Raw genomic sequence first — 18,733 nt, 5'->3', positions numbered from 1 at the left:
AATGTAGTGTTAAAAAACCAATTTACCCTCAGCCAAATGTTTTGGAGGGATGAGTAGATTAGTTTTTTAATGTCATGTCTAGATAAACTTGATCCCAAAACGGATGAGAATTAGGTATTACAAAGTTATAATTTTTAAGGGGTCGTTCCTGCCTTTCAATAGTTTCCTGTCTTTCAATAGTTTATGGAGTAAAATGTAAAAATATATATAATTTAGAGTGAAAAATATGTAATTTATATATATAGAGTAATGATCATCACCAAAAAAAAAAAAAAAAAAAAAAAAATCTAATAATACTACAAGTTTAATAAGGTAATATATAGTATTAGGCACTCTTGTTGGTGGAACAATCCATACCATCCAAGCACAATCAACCCAGACCGAAAATCTCTCGTGATTAGCGCGCGAACTCATAAAATATAATAATAATAATAGAAAAAAACAAATACACAAACACAAAAAACACAATCTCAAATCAAATGCATTCTTCTACTAGGATTCCGTAACATTGAAGCTTATCAGATCACTTCTTCTACGTTCTCCTCTCTCCCACCGGAGGTCCCTTTTTTTGCTCCTGTTACCACAATCTTGAAATGTCGGTGAGTTTACGTGTTTTTTGTGTCATATAATTTTAGTAATATTTGGGTCTTAGTCAGATCCATCATGATTTGTAGCTCATTACCATTTTGGTTGATAGATTTGTTTTGTGTTTGATGCCAATGTCTAAGATTTCTTTCTTGATTATGTCTAAGAGACAAACCAAATGTAACTTTAGACACTCTGTTCTTCTTTCTTTTTCCTTTATTTATTTATTTATTTATTTTTTTTAATAAAATTTTTCTGTCCTTAATTTTCTTAGCAAGTGCCAAGTAGGCAAGCAAACATGGAATCGGAATATGAATGATCGGACCAATAGGTTAGACTATTCAAATGTACTTGGTTTTAATTACATTAACGTTGAACTAAACATAGGACCTTAATTCAAGGGAAGAAATGAAATTTGAATGTATGTTTCTTTTGTATTGCTCTTTATAGCTTTGTGACTAAGAGATATTGCTTGTGTTTTATTGTGGAAAATTCTTTAGTATATATTACTAGAGGAATGCTACCTCCTCTCACATGAATAATGAGGTGGAATTGTAAATATAATTTGCTGATCCATTGTTATGTGTGTGTGAGTAGGGAGTATTGCTTTCAAAGTACTGAATAATTACTAGTTATCATCTCGTGTACACTAATTTCTTCACTAAGTTGTTGTGAATTTTGAACATGAGCTTTAGGCTCCACAAATCGGATTAAATTGAATTGAATATTTACCATACTCGTTATTGTCCCAGTGATGCATTTTAGCATCCAATGATATAGCATGGCTACATCATATCACTCCCTTATGAATTTTCAATTAATTCAGTATACGTTTTTGCCAACTTCTCTTATCCTCTGTAGTCTATCCTGTCTTGCATATGTTCCTTTTCTTTCACCTTTACTTCATTGCCATGCTATGCTCAAATAACTGATTTCTACTCTGTCCTTGTATGACTTAATTTGTATAATGCTTCTTGCTTATTGTTGCTTATAAAGCTTTCTGTTTTACCTCTAACCTTGAAAAGTACCTTATGTAGATTTTTTTTGCAGGTCCCAAAGGACCATACCGATCAGGGGATTGAAGCAAGTCCCCAATCATCCACGACACCAAACTGGATAATCAATGTGTCAGATGTGATGGTAAAAATAAATTAGGCATAACACTAGCTACTGCTATTAACAGTAGAATTTTATTCATGATCTGGATATTAGTTGTGAAAATCCTGCTTTTATATTTGGATTTTTGAATGCATGTATTTTCTTTTGGAACTTTTCAGCATCAGCAAGAATAGTATTGGTACTAGCAGTAGCACCACCAATAATTATAAGAACTATGGCTTCATATTCATATGAGGTCTCTTTGAGGTTGTGAATGAGAGTTGGTAATTTTTTAAAGTGAAAGTCTGGTTTCAATTCAATCACTTATCTACCTATTTGTTAGTTTCACTAACAACTTGTCAGGTTATCAGTCAAGAACTTGGACTTAAAAAGATTTTTTTTGTCATAAACCCAATTGTAAAATTTGTCTGGCATTCAAGCATTCGACTTAATTCAATGTAAATGACCATAAAGTTTTGTTTTGATGCATCAGTCCCTCGGTGAAAAAGTAACCAGAGTTATTTCTTTTTTTACACCTTACAGATAAGAACGGTTAAGGTTAGCAACATTTCACTAGCTGCTTCTGAGAGGGATATCAGAGAATTCTTTTCATTTTCGGGTGATATTCACTATGTCGAAATGCAAAGGTCAATATGTTTGAATTATATGTACATTAGAGTTGTCAGAAAAGTCATTCTGAAAAAAGTTTGGTTATACTCTTGGCAGGGAAACTGATAAGACCTGGCTTGCCTATGTTACCTTCAAGGATTCACAGGGAGCAGAAACAGCAGCACTCCTATCAGTATGTCCGTCCATAATGGTGTTTGAACTATTAGTTCTTATACTTGTGCAGAAAGTTTCATTAGTCAATTATGTGAGACCAGGGAAGGTGTTGAGATAATACATGAGCCCTAAAAATCCCTTATCGTTAAAAATCAAAAAATTTGAAACGAAATAAAATCATAAATAGTAAAACTCTGAAGATTTACAACACCGGGTAATTTAAGTGTTAGTCCTCTGTGTAGAACTCATTCACAGTACTGCATTAGTCAGTCAGCTTAAGGCATTGGCCCGGCCTAATGCAGTAGTAGCACTAAAGGAGTGGGCCTCAAGGTCTCACTTGATGGCATTGATCACAACTCAAGGCAAGCTTGGATGCATCATTCGTGCATGCCTTCCTAACACTCTTATGTTTGTTGGATACCATTTGAATATTTTACTTTTTAAAAATATATATGTACCTATTCTAAATTTTCTTACATGTCAACCCAGGGAGCTACAATAGCTGATCTTTCTGTCTCCATTACACCTGTTGAGAATTACCAGCTGCCCCCTGAAGCAATCCCACCAAGCCCGGTAAATCATTTAGCTTGTTTAGAATTATATCTTTATATTCACATCATTAAGGATGATTATCCACTCCAGTGCTGCACTTGACATGTAAATTTAGTGGAATATGGCTAATAACAAGTAGGAGAATAATTTTTGTCCATTTTTCTGGTGTTCAGGCTCATATTCTTTATTTATTTTTCTTCAGATCTTATGAAATATTGGAGACTTTACAGTTCCAAAAGAAATAAAATAATGTGCATCATTTGGTCACATATGGAGATTGCCATATATAGTAATACTTGAAGTTATATTCTAGATCTCAGATATTTAAAGGGCAAAAATTAGCAATGAGCTAAACTTCTATATTTTCAAGTAGTATATATGATTTATGATACACATGCACACACATCTATTATTTAAATTTCAGCAACTAAATGCATATGGTATAGGCTCTTGCTTTCAGATGTTTTAGTGTGGGTAGAGGCTATTCACATATGTCTAATCTCTAAAATGTGAAATGGTTTTTCTATCAGTAAATACTTATTGCATTGCAATAAATTTTAATTTAGACAATAAACGAAAATTATGAACTTGACAGAGTGTATATTGAACCGCCACATTTGCGGCCTAGTGGTGTTATAAGTTCTAACCATCTTCAAAAGAGAATGACTATGTGAAGTTACACTGAATCTGGTTTGCTTTGCTTGACTGCTGTGTTTCTCTGTCTGGAACACTTCAGATGAGATATTTCTCTCTTTCTTTCCTTCTTTGGGTGAAATTTAAAATTAATGCTGCATATGTGTGGATTTATATGAAGTAACTTCTTCTCTCTCCCCCCAAAAAAAAAAGTTTTCCAAAGGCAATTCCTTCTTTCTGAACTTTCTATATATTCTTCTTGAAAGGAGAAAAAGCCAGCTGCTACTGGCTCTGCTGTTAAGAAGGCTGAAGATGTGGTGAGCACCATGCTTGCTAAGGGTTTTGTCTTGGGAAAGGACGCAATTAACAAGACTAAAGCCCTTGATGAACGACATCACTTGACGTCAAATGCCTCTGCCACAGTTGCTTCCATTGACCGTAAAATTGGCCTGAGTGAGAAGCTAAGCATTGGAACCACAATAGTCAATGAAAAGGTGAGAGAGATGGATGAGTGGTTCCATGTGTCTGAGAAGACAAAATCTGCTTTTGCTGCTGCTGAACAGAAGGCAAGCGGTGCAGGATCTGCTATTGTAAACAATCATTATTTATTAACTGGAGCTTCATGGATTTCAAGTGCATTTGGTGCAGTTGCAAAGGCAGCTGAGGATGTAACTATGATGACCAAGGAGAAGGTCGATAAGGCTGAGGAGGAAAAAAATGAGATAATTTATAGGCAAAGGACAGGGATCATCAATGATTTTGCACAGATGCATCTTGACGGGTCTTCCACAGCAGAGCCTCCAATGGTTCCGCTCAATTCAGCTTATGACAGTAAGCTTGGAATGATATAACTGCTTTGGATTTTCCTTTCTCCAATACATTTGGATTACTTTTCAATTTGCTGTGTGATATGCTTCAGTACAAAGATTCAGTGACATAGATTGCCTGTTGTACAATGGTGGGTCATGTTAATTGCTCTAGTGAATTTAAATTTTGTGGCTTGCTCCTTACATCTCCATTGAACTCAAATATAGGTAAGAAATTAACTCAAAAAAAAAAAAAAAATATATATATATATATATATATATATATTAATAGGTAAGAAATGTACAACTGCCTTTGAAAGGAGTTGCTCTTAAGTCAAGTGGATAGCAGTCTTAGACTACTTCCATCATAAATTTCATTTTGAAATAGAAATTTTTGTTCTTTTGGTTTATATGAAGTAACCTCCTTTGTCAGCTGAAATATTGAAATGCTACTGTCCTCCATTTAGCTATAGAATCGTGTGTTGTTCCTGGTAATGAATTTATTTATAATTTTTCCAACCAGAATGTTGATTTTGCTTAAGTAAATGATTCCTTTATGGTATATATTGCTTCTAGGTTTTTTTCCTTCCAAATTCTCTTATGTCCTGTTTGGTTAGAGGGGGGAGGGAGGAAGGAAAAGTAGAGTATAGTTGTCTGAAAACTAGGCTAATTTCCAGCTAACTCTACTCTACTCTACTCTACTCTCCCTCCCTCTCCGTCAATCCAAACAGACCATTAGTCTATGAAGAAGTTAATCTCATTTGCTAATTAAATGTCTTCTTGGGTCTTGTTCATGAATCATTGAACAAATTTTGTGGTTGTGTATTTCTATCTTCTATTTTTCGCTTGATTTACTACTGCCAGCTCAATACATGATCATTTGAATAAGTTCGTACACATATGGATTGTAACAAGAGGGGGGATGTTGGTGACTTACACTGTAAATTATTTGAAATGAAATCTGATGCATCGACTGCTATTCTACTAAGAATGGTAATGGTCAAATTGGGTGGCTACAAAGGGCAGCTCAATATGGTGCAAGTTAAAGGCTGCAAAAGCCCATGAGGGTAGTGTATAAAGATTAGGGTTCTATCACTTAGCCGAAAGAATGATAGAAGAGGAATGATGAAACGGTTGGTGGGGCATCATAATCCAACATCTAAAAGCAATCAAGTGGAAAGTTTGGCATTGTGTTTGTTCCGGAAATTGTAAGAACTATTGCCACTGAATAATGCATGAATGGACATATTACTTTGATACTATCCATGTCAGGGGTAAAAAAGAAGCTTGTATTGGTCTATCATTTTTTGCACTCAACAATGAGTGCGAAATAGTGGTGTCAGGGACACTCTTAAAAGCTAATACATTTTGGTAAGGAAGCTAGTTTCAAGTAGCTTGATGATACGCAATTATGGGGTTGCATTAAATTAAGCTGCACTACACTCGGGTTAATTGGCATCCAATTAGGCAACTTCCGAATCCCAAAACTAGTTTTATCACTTGACAGGATATCAACCAATCTCCATGGTAGCTTTGAATGCCACTGAACAAAATGCTTTAGCCCAAAAACTAATCCTCATTCCTCACTACCAGGATTTGAGAGAGAGTGAGTGGGGGGATTCTGTATGAAGATTTAGACTTGCAAACACCATAAGCTTCTGCCCTCAAAGAATGGAACAGGAAGTTGCTTCCAAGCACAGCCTTGGCAGGAATATTAATTCACGAAAACTATGAACTATGATAGCATGCCCCTCCATTAGAAAACTAGATGGTGTGGATAGCTGTTTCCACTGAAACACCACATTTAAAAGTTAACAGTAAATGATTTAGATTACCAAAATAGGCTTGAATATATTTTTGGTCCTGAATTTTTGGGGTGGTTTCATGCTGATCCTCAACAAATTTAGTGTTTCATTTTAGTCCTTAATATTTGAACTGTGTCATTCTTGTCCTTGTCATTCTGACAGACATTTTACAACATATATGCTCCCACATTAAGCACAGCAACCACTTAACTCTGCCTGTTAAGAGACCAAAGATCTTTTGTAACGCAGAATGAGAACATAAGAAACAAAGCCTTTTTTTTTTTCTTTTATGGGAAGTAATCCTCTGCCTCTCATTGCTTGCATAGGAACGGATGAACAAGTTTGAATGTTTAGGGCTTACTGAAAGAACGTACAGCTAGAATTTTTACTTTTATGGGAAGTGTAAAACAAGCAGCCAGTATGTGTTTACATTGAAAAAAGAATCAGGTTTTTGTCTTATTAATCAGGTATTAGAAAGAAGATCACCTTGAGCTACATTTTCACCCATGCCTTTGGGATGGGTGAAGAAAATTTCAACAATGTTTGATGTTACTGTCCCTTCCCTGCTAGCATGCCATCATATGTACCTTAACAACCACTCGAGGTTCTGTTGCAACAAACACAAATATCAGGAAACATTGTAGCTAAATTCTAATTAAATGATGATATTACAATTTTTTATTAAAGTTCTCATGTGTAGCAATGCCTGAGTGGATGGGACTAGTTGCAACTTTGAATCTGAGAAATCGCACTGAAGAAAAGTTGAACAAAAAAGAGGATTTCATTTTACTTCCATACCTCTATGCATTCATGTAAATCGTGATCTTTTGTCCTGATGTGAGTCTGCAAAATCACATGTTAACTAAGTGAAAAACTGAAGATTTTGATGCATTTTATATGATAACAATCTCATAGTGACGCCAGTTAGGGCAAACTAAAGGGGATTTTCTAGTATTTCCAGGAACTAAAATGAGAATTGAGTGGAAAAGAAAGAGGTGGAACCTGAGAAAGAGGACATGGGCAATAATAGAACTTATAGATTATGAAATTTTGACTAGATTAAACAAATTTTATAAAGCAAGACTGGAAATTTTACACAGTTTTATATACAAAATCGAGATTATAGTTTATAAAGCAATGGCCAATAGCATTTTAAGCGAAGTGGTAGGATATTAGGGAGGGGGAGTTGTGTAGCCCACTACTACTGTTCATTGGCATCTGTAAGCACTGCCTGAGGTTATCAGCGGTGGCCCAAACCAGCTCAATTATATGATGCAGCAGTTAGAAGCTGCAGACCAGAAAATTCAATAAAGCTAGTATTGCTATGTTCTAAGCATATATGTATACCTCAAGTACTCTTTGGAATGCATATTGTCTGCTATCTAGACAAGCCAATATGACAAGAGCTGCTGCAATTGTTGAGGGCCAGTAGCATAGTTGCTCTTGGACTGAAAGAACTAGTACTGCCAGGTACTTGGCCCTCTTCTCTAAATCTGCATCAGCTTTAGCAGCTTTCAGGTAGAACCTATGATGTGTTTCAAACTAGGCATTAATAGGTAGTGGAGACAATGCAAGCTGCAGTTAAAACTTTTTGGCTAAAATAGTAGTTAAAACAGAAAGATGAATTGCTCAATGCGAAACTCAAGACTACTAAGAATACAATGAGGGGAAAAAGGATGTACCACAAGAAGTTGTGAACGGTGGGCAAGAAACACTGGAAGTTGAGGATCTCTTGAATCAGCCATTCCATGGCCACAACTTCGAATCTGCTGTACACATTGCTTCCCATGAAGAAATACTTTTCCTGAACGCTACAATTCCCATCAGAAAATTTACAGTCATCAAAATTCTCATCCTTCTGGGAAAACTGACGATTCTACTAATCATCTTAGCTTCCGAAGCAATTAAGTGACAGTTGTCATGATCATACCATTGTGTGATTTAGAACATGTTTGGAATAGGCTTATTGCAATTGAACACAGAATTGGACAGAGAATTTGGAAAAAGTGGGTATTCGAGCTATTTAAGACAAGAACACGAGCTAGAGCTCTCATAAATTTAACAGTAACTCTTCTTTTTTTAATTCATTTTTACTAGAAGTCTCTAAAAAGGAACCATCTATAAGAAATGAAACTGCCTTATATTCTCTTTGACATATGAACTGACACGTTAAGATATTCTACCTATGTTTTCCAGAAGATGGCTAAAGTTCCTGATACTGTCACATGGCAATAATACACATTGTAGTAAAATATCATTTCCATTTAATAGTGAACCTGTTACTATGGCACAAACCAATATAAGTGGACTATTAAGAGTTCTTTCTATATATGCTTCTGGGGAACTTTGCAAGTACGATAATTAGGAAAGATGAGAGAAGTGTGATTTACCTGTTGTGGGGCTGTTTCTCTTCAATCCTAGTGGCTAATGTAAGACAGGCTATTCCAACAATTTGAAGGTGTCTTTTGTCTCTGAAGAAACCTTTGCTTAGGAATCGGTCAAGGAGGGTAACTCCTAGGAACATCGTCTCCTGGTGAAGCTCCTTTTCAGTACTTTGCTGCCCATTCATACCAAATTGCACAAATTATCAAATTAGCAAGTAACAAAACTAACAATAATACAATAAGCATCAAAATCTTTTAAATAAAAAGTAAAAAAGACAATGGGTGCACTTCTTTCTTGCTTTCTTTTTTCTTTTTCTTTTTTCTAGAATAAAGAGTGTAGAAGAGCGACCAATTCGTGGAAGACTTTGCAACCATTATAACACATCGGTTAAGTAACCAATACTTGAATGAGCTTCGATGGGAATGGGGATCCACAAGTGCTCCCAATTTGTAATTTTGAAATTCAGCCACTAGACAAGTGTGTACATGCTCAATATTTTTGCAGTTATAAGATTCTTTGAATCATATTCATATATACTAAACAATTAGTACTCCTCGGTGAAACTAATTACTCTTTTAAGGGAGGAATTAAAATGAGCGCTGATTATTACACACTGGTGTGTATGGAGTGTGCACGCCACTTCATTTGAAATCGTGTTTTCAAAATACAATTTTAATTAAAATGTAAAATTGTGCTATATTTGTAATAATTAGCAACAAATATTAACGAGTTGTTATTTATATATAGACACTTGAGGTTACTTTCCACACTGAATCATAACCTCCATATGTATGCGAAAACTCGTGAGGAAAAATTGTCCAACAAGCTTTGACACTCAACACTGTGCCAGCCTAGATCCTATTGGCAACTACCACACTCTGTTCATTCAGTTAATAGGGAAATGCTAACGTAAACCATAGCACCAAAAATGCATGCAAATGACAAAATCACCCTCGGAATATGTACTACTATCAGATACAGCTTCTTTATCAGTTGCTAGCCAATAGAAGAAGTGCAAAACGAGTTATTAGTTGGTTCCAAGTTCTAACATGAGAGTGAACATTTAACGAGAAAAAGTGCATGGTCGTTCAGTTTTCTATAAAAGCTGACGTGTCAGAAAACGACTGGAAGGAGCAATGAATGCAGAAAAGAAGTCAATGCAGAAAATCTTTGCCCCTTCTCTAACTGAAACTAAAACGTGTTTGTTTCAACTACGGCGATTAATTGAAAACATGAACGAAGACGTGGTTACGTGGACTCTCTCGCTCGTTCACTCACTCACTCACCTCAACGATCCAGTGGACCATTTGTGATCGTAGCTGAAGAACGAGATCGCCGTAGTCTGTGGTGGAGCAATACTCCTCGGCGTAGTTGTATGGAAACAATTGCCTTCTTTCTCTGTTTCTCAATGCCACGTAGCTCTCTTCGTCCACCTCATCTTCGAACCTCCTCACGGACTTGAATAAAAAGCAAAATTCGATAATTAAAATTAAATAAAATAAGATAATTAGATTTTAATTAAAACACGCAAACTGTACTACTCTGTTTGGTTGCCAAGAAAACAAACGGAAAAAAAAAAAAAGTAACAGAAACCAATCGAATTGCATTGCATGAAAAGCTTACAGTAGATTGATGATGATTTTCGTTTTCGAGGCGTGAAGAAATTTTGGTGTCAAGAGGAGTAGTTGAGCGCGAGAAATCCTCTCTGTACTGAAGGAGCAGAGAGAAAGTACGCGAAGGAGTTGAATCTCCCTCCGAGCGCTCCGAAAATTCGCTTCCAGTTTCGAAGAAAATAGATGGAGTGTAATCCGAGAACTCTAGGTCAGAACTTTCCAGGAAATTTTCCGATTGGAAGCTAGACGAGTACTCGGAGACGTCTTCGTATGAGAATTGCTCCGTACAAGCGAGATCGGAGTCGAATTCGAAGCTCTTTTGCTTTTGATCAATCGTGGACTCAGAGTTCGGAACCGTAATATTCGCGTCGAAGAAATTTCCTGAAATCTCAGAAAATTCAAATTCTGATGCTCTGTTCTCAACTTGTTCAGTTGCTTCCTCAGCTAACTTAGCAGCAGAAGCAACCGAAACGGCCTCATTTTCATTGAACTCGGAATCTGCTTTTACATTTCCGTCACTGAAATTCAAAATTCCATCGGAAACTTGCTCAATACAAGAAATCTCCGATTTCGAAACCACTTCGGAGCCTTCTTTTGCTTCAATCTCTTCCTTAATTTCATTTAGTTTTCCACTTCTGCTCTTCAACTTGGAGCTTCTCTCCACAAAAACTCCAGCATCAACTTCAGAATTCGATTCCACACACGACGACTCAGACACCTCCGCTTCACCGACTTTACCTTCATTTTCCTTCCTTCTGTAATACGATCTGGTAACTCTACGAACCGGTGCATTGGCCTTAACCACAGCTCCAGAGCCTTCAATCTCACCGAGATTTCTCTTCCTCAATTTCGAACTCGGCTTGTTCTCCGATCCAACGGAGACTCTGCTCGAATCGCATGAAACTTCGCTGCTGAAGTAGGAGAAAGAGCTAGAGTCCACCGGAAAAGCAGAGAAACCAGAATTCTTACAAGGAAGAGCTAAATTCAGAGACGAATATAGAATCGGAGAGATCTGTGATCGTCTCCGGCGAGGTAGCTCCGAGCGGAGCTTCTTCTTGATGAGCGTTGCTGGTTTTGTCTCGAGCTTTCGCTTCGCTCTGCTCAGTGCTACTTTCATTGTGAATGATTTTTTTGAATTTTTGTATTCCGAATGAGCTTTTTTTTTTTTTTTTAGTGAGGATTCAGTTTTGGTAATTTTGTTCTCTGAATTTTGAGAGAGAGAGAGAGAGAGAGAGAGAGAACGGTTATGGAGGTTGGGGCGTGCGTGTGGAGGATCTGAAGGAGGGGTTTATATATGGTGTGGTCCCACGTCAGCATGAATTTCTTGCCCACGTCCGTACATGGTCAGATTGCGTCTTCTCTAGTCTACTGGCTGTATTGGAGCCTCCGGCGAAAGCTCAAGGTGCATCAAGGCCGTCCACGTCCCTTGGCTACAATCATTAGAGACTAGGGAGGGGTTATGATGAAAAAAGAGCGACGGATATTATACACAACACTTGTTCTTTAAATTTAAAAAAAAAAAAAAAAAAATTCAAAACACTTTCACATAAGTTGTTATGTATAGTTATTGTTACGGATAGTTACTGGTAGGCAAATAGTGATTTTAAGTTATAACTAATAATAATTTACTGCATAAAATTTGTTATGAAAATATTATATATGTAATATTTATATTTTAACATAGAGATTTTACAAGTAAACGAGGTTGACAAAAAAGTGGCATTAGTTGCCTTCATGGCGAGGTTGTGGCCCTTCGAGTTTTGTTCGCCTGGTCAAAAGCACCTCTCGAGTTGATTTTGTGAGATCAAAAACACAAACTTTGAGGATGTCATGAATGGTCGAAGGGATTAAGATTGACTGGAAATGAAGTTGGTAGAACAAGAAGAGATAGGACAAGACCTAGAGCTTGAGAGGTTGAGCTCTAGATCAAAGTATAAAGAAGTTGAAGACATTCTTTGATGGGATCAACGAACTCCCTTGCCCAAACAACCTCATCAAATACCTCCATCTACCTAGCCACGGCATGGACGAGGAAAAGCAAACCTTTAATGAGAAGCTTTAATGCCTCAGACCGTTACCAAATAGCTATCAAACTATTGAAAGCTCTTCAAAACCTGCATTAACAAGTCCTGAGGCGTTACGGAAGGAGCACTAAAGCCACAATTAAGGCCCCAATGGCTAGAAACTACAAAACTATATATACAACTAGAATACACAAGTAAAGGTAATTTCTGAGACTCTAAACTCTCTTATTTCCCCAAAAGCTTCTGTATATTGATTTTGGCATTGGAGGCGTTGTGGCAGACACTACACCGGTGATCACTTGAAGAAAGCCTTTACGCTACATTTGCAGGTATAGTGACGAGGATTTAGCTCCATCTGGACGACAACTGACAATTTCCACATCATCAGTTTGGCGCCGTTTGTGGGGAATGACATTTTCGCACTTAGGTTCGAAAGCGTAGTTCCAATCAATTTCCAAATTTAGATGGAGTCCAATCAAGATTCTGCAGCATTAGCCCTGCAAATCCATACACTTACAGCTAGTATGGAAGAACTCACCAAAAAAAACTAGGAGATGACGTTGCGGCTTCAACAAGAGGAGAACCGGTCTAGGTCTAATCAGGAGGAAAATGGAGATAGTTATAGAAAGAGTGATTGTCGAAGACAAGCCACTCCAGATGGACCAAGCTCGGATCTTCTTCGGGAAATGAGAAAGGAGATGGACAAGCTAAGGAGCCCCATTAAAGGGAAAATAGATCGAAGCTTGGATAGAATGGTTACGATGATAGATTCACCTTTCACAGCGGCAGTCTTGGAATGCCCAGTGCTGTCAAAATTTTGCTTGCCTCAACTTGAACCGTTTGACGGACTGAAGGACCCCCTAGATCACCTTAACACTTTCAAGATGACCCTAGGCCTTCAACAGCCTTCTGACGAAGTACTGTGCCGTTCATTCCCTACCACTCTCAAAGGAGTTGTAAGGGAGTGGTTCACGAACTTACCAACATTGTCCATCTATAGCTTCAAGCAGTTGGGCAGTTCCTTCTTACGCCACTTCGTCAGGGGACAATGGTCGAAGAGGCCAGCAGACCACTTACTTACCATCAGACAAGGAGAAAAGGAGACCCTGAGGTCGTACGTGAAGCGTTTCACACGAGAAACATTAGAGGTCGACGAAGTTGATGACAAAGTGCAGCTCAACCTTTAAAGTTGGATTGAAATCTAGGGAGTTTGTGGTCTCACTAGTGAAGAATCCCCCAAAGACGATGGCAGAGATGCTCCTAAAGGCGTAGAAGTATATGAACACCGAAGACGCTTTAGCGGTGATAAAAGATGTAGAGAAGACCAATGAAAAGGAAAGGAAGGAAGATGATTGGAGAGGATGAAAAAGGGAGCGTTTAGATCGTTAGAACAGGGACAAGGACAAAAGGAAAGACAATAAAGCTCCTCGAACGGTAAAATTCACTCCTTTGGTTATGCCTGTTGACAAAATTTTGGCGCAGATTAAGGATGAGCACTACCTCAAATGGTCAAGGCCATTACATTCATCACCCAATGTACGTGACAAGAAGAAATATTGCCGTTTCTACAAGGATCACGGCCATTACACAGAGGATTGTAGGGACCTGAAGGAGCAAATAGAGGAACTCATACGAAAAGGGAAATTGCAGAGGTTTGTAAAGAAGGGAGAACCCAATAGGTCCAAGGATGACAACAAGGACAAGCGCGAAGCGTCACCAAGGGACGAAGACCTCATGTCCCAACGTTCGCCAAGTGTGATTGGGGAGATGAAGACGATTGCAATGGGTCGTCCACAGGTGGGTCGTTCAAATCCCTTAAGAAATCATATCAGAGGCAAGTAAACAGCATCCACTGGATACCAACCTTGAAGCAAAGATGGACGGATAGGGACATGTTTTTTCTCGGAAGAGGACGCTAGAGGAGTGAAGTAGCCTCATGACGAACCCCTGGTTATAATGCTCACGATAGAAGGGTTCAATACCAGAAGGATCCTCGTGGATAATGGTAGCTCCCCAGACATCATCTACCTCTTCGCTTTTCAACAGCTAAAGTTAGATTCAAGGAGGCTACGCCCTTTTGAGTCCCCTCTCGTCAGTTTCAGTAGGGATAGAGTGTATCCCAAAGGTATAGTGACGCTGACGGTCACAGTGGGATCTTATCCACGATAGCTAACTTGTCAGTTAGACTTCCTAGTGGTAGATTGTCCCTCTTCATACAATGTGATCATTGGGAGGCCCACACTCAACCGTTGGAAGGCAGCCACGTCCACCTATTGCCTGAAGGTAAAATTTCCAACGGAAAATGGTGTAAGTGAAGTAAAAGGAGATCAAGTACCGGCTAGGGAGTGCTACCAAGTAGTGTTGGTAGCAAAGGAAAACCATACGTGGATGATCGAGGAAAAAGAAGAGGAGAAGGTGGAAGCCCTAGAAACTGTGGAGTTGGTAGACGAAGAGCCAATGAAGACTACAAGAGTAAGGACGACCATGAGTATAGACATGAAGAGGAAACTAGTCCAACTCCTCAAAGAGAACTTAGACATCTTCACCTGGAGCCACGAGGACATGCCAGGCATATCCATAGAGATCATCTAACACAAGTTAGAAGTGGACCCCGAGAAAAAGCCTGTCCAGCAGAGATGACGAGTGTTTGCTCTAGAATGAAACTTGGCAATCATGGATGAAGTAAACAAGCTACTAGCAGCAGGCTTTATCCACGAGGTCTACTATCCAGACTGGCTGGCCAACGTCGTCCTTGTAAAGAAGGCAAATGAGAAATGAAGGATGTGCGTGGACTTCACAGACTTAAACAAGGTCTGCCCAAAGGACAGCTTCCCTTTACCAAGGATAGATCAGCTGATGGATTTTACTGCAGGACACAAGCTCCTGACTTTTATGGACACATTCTCGGGGTATAACCAGATAAAAATGGCAGAGGAAGATCAGGAGAAAACTGCCTTCATCACAAGCCAAGGGTTCTACTGCTACAAGGTGATGCCCTTTGGGTTGAAAAATGCAGGAGCAACATACCAAAGGTTGGTAAACAAAATGTTCAGTAAACAGATCGAGAGGAACATGGAAGTGTACGTGGATGACATGCTCATCAAGAGTAAAGAAGAGTTTGCACACCTGGAGGATCTGTAAGAGACGTTCGCCACTCTCAGACAATATCAGATGAAGTTAAACCCCCAGCAAGTGCGCCTTTGGGGTGGTTTCCGGGAAGTTCTTAGGGTTCATGGTGTCCCAGAGAGGAATATAAATGAACCTAGAGAAGGTACGAGCCATACTAGGGATGGCATCGCCCCAGACCGTGAAAGAAGTCTAGAAGCTCACAGGAAGGATAGCAGTGCTCAACAGATTCATCTTGAAAGCGACAAACAAATGCTTGCCCTTTTCAAGACATTGAAGCAGGCCTTCACTTGGATGGACGAGTGTGAGAAAGTTTTCTAGGAACTCAAGCGCTACCTGAGCAATCCACCCCTCTTGAGCCTATCCAAGGAGGGAGAAAACCTGTATTTATACTTAGCAGCGTCAGCAATAGCTGTGAGCGCTACCTTGATTTGAGAAGAGGATAGAAGGCAGCTCCCAGTATATTATGTCAGCCAGACCTTCCAAGGGGCAGAAGCTAAATACCCACGCATAGAGAAGATTGCATTCGCTTTGATTGTAGCTTCACGCAAGCTGCACCCTTACTTTCAGGTGAACCCTATCTTGGTGATGACGGACCAACCTATAAAGAAGTCGATGACCAAGCCCGAGGTTGCAGGAAGGATGATTTAGTGGGCTATCGAGCTCAGCTAATTCGACATTGAGTACCACCCCAGAACATCTATTAAGGCGTAAGCATTGGTAGATTTCATCGCCGAATTTACAGTCCCCAATGAGGAGGGAATTATAGACGAAGTGGAAAGATGGACGATTCAGACTGACGGTTCATTAGTACGAAAGAGGGGCAGAGTAGGGGTCATTATCATTACCCCGAAAGGAGAGACGCTCAAATACGAAGTTTAGCGAGCATTCCGGGCCACCAAAAATGAAGAAAAATACGAAGGAGTACTGGCGGGACTAAGGATTGAGAAGGCACTAGGAGTCAAAAACTTACTTCTCTAGTGCGATTCAAAACTCGTTGCAAGTCAAATAAAGGGGGAATTCGAAGCAAAGGAGGAAATGATGCAAAAATTCCTAAAGTTAATGAAACTTTTGACACAGGAGTTTGATTAGGTGGAGTTCACATAGATCCCCAGAAGCCAGAATATGGGGGCAGATGAGTTGGTGAAACAGTCTTCGTCAGAAGCAGGACCAACAAGTGCAGACCTGAAGATTGTAAGTCCAGAAATGCCCTAGCATCGAAGAGGTCCACATCTTCACAATAAGAGTGAAAACAGCTGGATGACCCAAATCCTATCCTTCCTTCAGGACGAACAGCTTCCATAGGACGTCGAAGAGGCTAGGAAGGCCAAGAAGAGGGCAACAAGGTTCACGATCCTGAATGACACCCTATACAAAAGAGAATTCTCCATGCCTTACCTAAAGTGTGTCAACGAGGAGGAAGCCAATTATATTCTGGAGGAGATCCATGAAGTAATTTATGGAGACCATGTAGGCCCGAGATCCCTGATTAGCAAGGTCATCCGAACGGGTTACTTTTGGCCTACCCTACAAAAGGATGCAAAGGAGTTCGTCAAGAAGTGCGACAAATGCCAAAGGTTTTGAAATGTCCAACGTATCCCATTTGAGAAACTGATGATAATAGCCTCCCCGTGACCGTTTGCCCAGTGGGGACTTGACTTCATTGGCCCATTACCCCAAGGTAAAAAAAGGTAAAATTTTTACTAGTTGCCATTGATTATTTCACAAAATGGGTTGAAGCAGAAGCACTATCAACCATAACGGAGGCAAAGATCCAAAATTTCGTGTGGAAGAATATAGTTTGCCGATTCAGGATATCATGGACAATCATGTTAGACAACGGGCGGCAGTTTGATAGTTAAGGTTTCAGGGACTTCTGCTCGGGGCTAGGAATCAAGAACCAATTCTCATCCCTGGTCACCCCCAAGCTAATGGCCAGACAGAAGTGACGAACTGAACTCTGCTCAAGATCATCAAGGCATGGTTAGACGAGGCAAAGGGTGCATGGCCAGAAGAGTTGCTAACCATTTTGTGGGCGTACAGTACTACAGCGAGGACCTCGATAGGAGAGACCCTTTTTAGTCTTACTTATGGCACCGAAGTAGTAATCCCAGTTGAAGTAGGGACACCAGCATGAGACAAGAGGTTTTCCATGAAGGCAGCAATGACGATCAACTAAGAATTAACTTGGATTGCTTGGACAAATCCAGAGATAGAGCATCCCGCAAAATGGCAGAGTACCAGCAAAAGATGACCGAGTACTACAATAATAGAGTGAAGCTTAGATGACTTAACATAGGAGATCTCGTCCTGTGCAAAGTCACACTGGCTACCAAGGACCCAACTCAGGGGAATCTTGGCCTAACCTGGGAAGGACCCTCCAAAGTCACCCATTATTCCAGGCAAGACAGCTATCACCTGGAAACGCTGGACAGGAGGAGACGGCCGCGACCATGGAATATTGAGCATTTGAAACAATACCATCAGTAAATGTAATTGACAATTGTATTCATGTTTGAAATAAAGCAATGAAAGAATTATTTAGCCAGCGTGATGCATGTAAAGCTAAAAAAAAAAATTGGCTAAGTAACAAGATTCTGCTTAGACGGATGTAAGTTACTAATGAAACCAAAAATGACAAGATCCCTTCAATGGGTGTAAGTAAAAAAAAAAAAAAAAATTGGCTAAGTAACAAGATTTTTTTGAATGAGCGGAGTTGGTTTTGTTTCGAGTTTTCGCTTCGCTTTATCAATGCTACTCTCATTGTGAATGATTTTTTTTTGAATTTTTGTATTCCGATTGAGATTTTTTTTTTAGTGAGGATTCAGTTTTGGTAATTTGGTTCTCTAAATTTTGAGAGAGAGAGAGAGAGAGAGAGAGAGAGAACGGTTATGGAAGTTGGGGCATGCATGTGGAGGATCTGAAGGAGGGGTTTATATATGGTGTGGTCCCACATTAGCATGAGTTTCTTGCCCATGTCCGTACATGGCTAGATTGCGGAAAAAACTTAGGTACTCTGGGAGCAATGCTCCCTCCTCTCACATAAGGGGTGGGCCCCATGCGTGGGTCCCACCATAAAGCCTACCCCTCATGTGAGAGGAGGGAGCATTGCTCTCGAAGCATGTAAGAATTACCCTAGATTTCGTCCTCTTTAGTCTACTGGTGGTATTGGAGCCTCCAGTGAAAGCTCAAGGTGCATCAAGGCCATCCATGCCAAATATCGTTGGTACATCCCTTGGCTACAATCATTAGAGACTAGGGAGGGGTTATGATGAAAAAAGAAAAAGAGTCAATCATTAAGCCATCAATATTATACACAACAC

The 18,733-nt window shown here is 39.4% G+C and overlaps 2 protein-coding genes across 4 annotated transcripts; one reads left to right on the top strand and one right to left on the bottom strand.

Annotated features, from left to right (window-relative positions):
- The first annotated feature begins 363 nt into the window (after nucleotides 1-363).
- LOC115981711 (binding partner of ACD11 1-like) lies at nucleotides 364-4,742 on the top strand. 3 transcript variants are annotated; one of them, XM_031104034.1, is made up of 7 exons: nucleotides 381-599; nucleotides 860-916; nucleotides 1,636-1,725; nucleotides 2,227-2,330; nucleotides 2,410-2,485; nucleotides 2,956-3,039; nucleotides 3,918-4,742. In XM_031104034.1, the coding sequence occupies exons 3-7, from the start codon at nucleotides 1,723-1,725 to the stop codon at nucleotides 4,500-4,502; spliced, it is 852 nt and encodes a 283-aa protein (XP_030959894.1). In that variant the 5' UTR covers nucleotides 381-599; nucleotides 860-916; nucleotides 1,636-1,722; the 3' UTR covers nucleotides 4,503-4,742. The 3 variants fall into 3 exon arrangements, with proteins under 3 accessions (XP_030959893.1, XP_030959894.1, XP_030959895.1); XM_031104033.1 differs by lacking the exon at nucleotides 860-916 and having other exon boundaries at nucleotides 364-599; XM_031104035.1 differs by lacking the exon at nucleotides 860-916 and having other exon boundaries at nucleotides 1,623-1,725.
- A 1,828-nt stretch (nucleotides 4,743-6,570) lies between these two features.
- Nucleotides 6,571-11,433, bottom strand: LOC115982633 (cyclin-SDS). Its single transcript, XM_031105279.1, has 7 exons — nucleotides 10,271-11,433; nucleotides 9,934-10,104; nucleotides 8,653-8,819; nucleotides 7,945-8,073; nucleotides 7,610-7,787; nucleotides 7,061-7,105; nucleotides 6,571-6,869 (listed from the first exon to the last, which is right to left on the bottom strand). The coding sequence occupies exons 1-7, from the start codon at nucleotides 11,375-11,377 to the stop codon at nucleotides 6,840-6,842; spliced, it is 1,827 nt and encodes a 608-aa protein (XP_030961139.1). The 5' UTR covers nucleotides 11,378-11,433; the 3' UTR covers nucleotides 6,571-6,839.
- Between the last annotated feature and the right edge of the window lie 7,300 nt (nucleotides 11,434-18,733).

The sequence above is a fragment of the Quercus lobata genome, chromosome 3, assembly GCF_001633185.2.
Source record: "Quercus lobata isolate SW786 chromosome 3, ValleyOak3.0 Primary Assembly, whole genome shotgun sequence".
NCBI classification, from domain to species: domain Eukaryota; kingdom Viridiplantae; phylum Streptophyta; class Magnoliopsida; order Fagales; family Fagaceae; genus Quercus; species Quercus lobata.
This window is presented reverse-complemented; position numbering and strand designations above follow the sequence as displayed.

Bases quoted from the DNA above. Each gene is read 5' to 3' on its own strand.
- LOC115982633 (XM_031105279.1), bottom strand. From the start codon at position 11,377: ATGAAAGTAGCACTGAGCAGAGCGAAGCGAAAGCTCGAGACAAAACCA. The intron at 8,820-9,933 runs GTGAGTGAGTGA...ATGAATGGGCAG, and splicing joins TGGTCCACTGGATCGTTGAG to CAAAGTACTGAAAAGGAGCT. The intron at 8,074-8,652 runs GTAAATCACACT...TGGGAATTGTAG, and splicing joins GAGAAACAGCCCCACAACAG to CGTTCAGGAAAAGTATTTCT.
- LOC115981711 (XM_031104033.1), top strand. The intron at 1,726-2,226 runs GTAAAAATAAAT...TACACCTTACAG, and splicing joins TCAATGTGTCAGATGTGATG to ATAAGAACGGTTAAGGTTAG. The intron at 2,331-2,409 runs GTCAATATGTTT...TACTCTTGGCAG, and splicing joins CACTATGTCGAAATGCAAAG to GGAAACTGATAAGACCTGGC.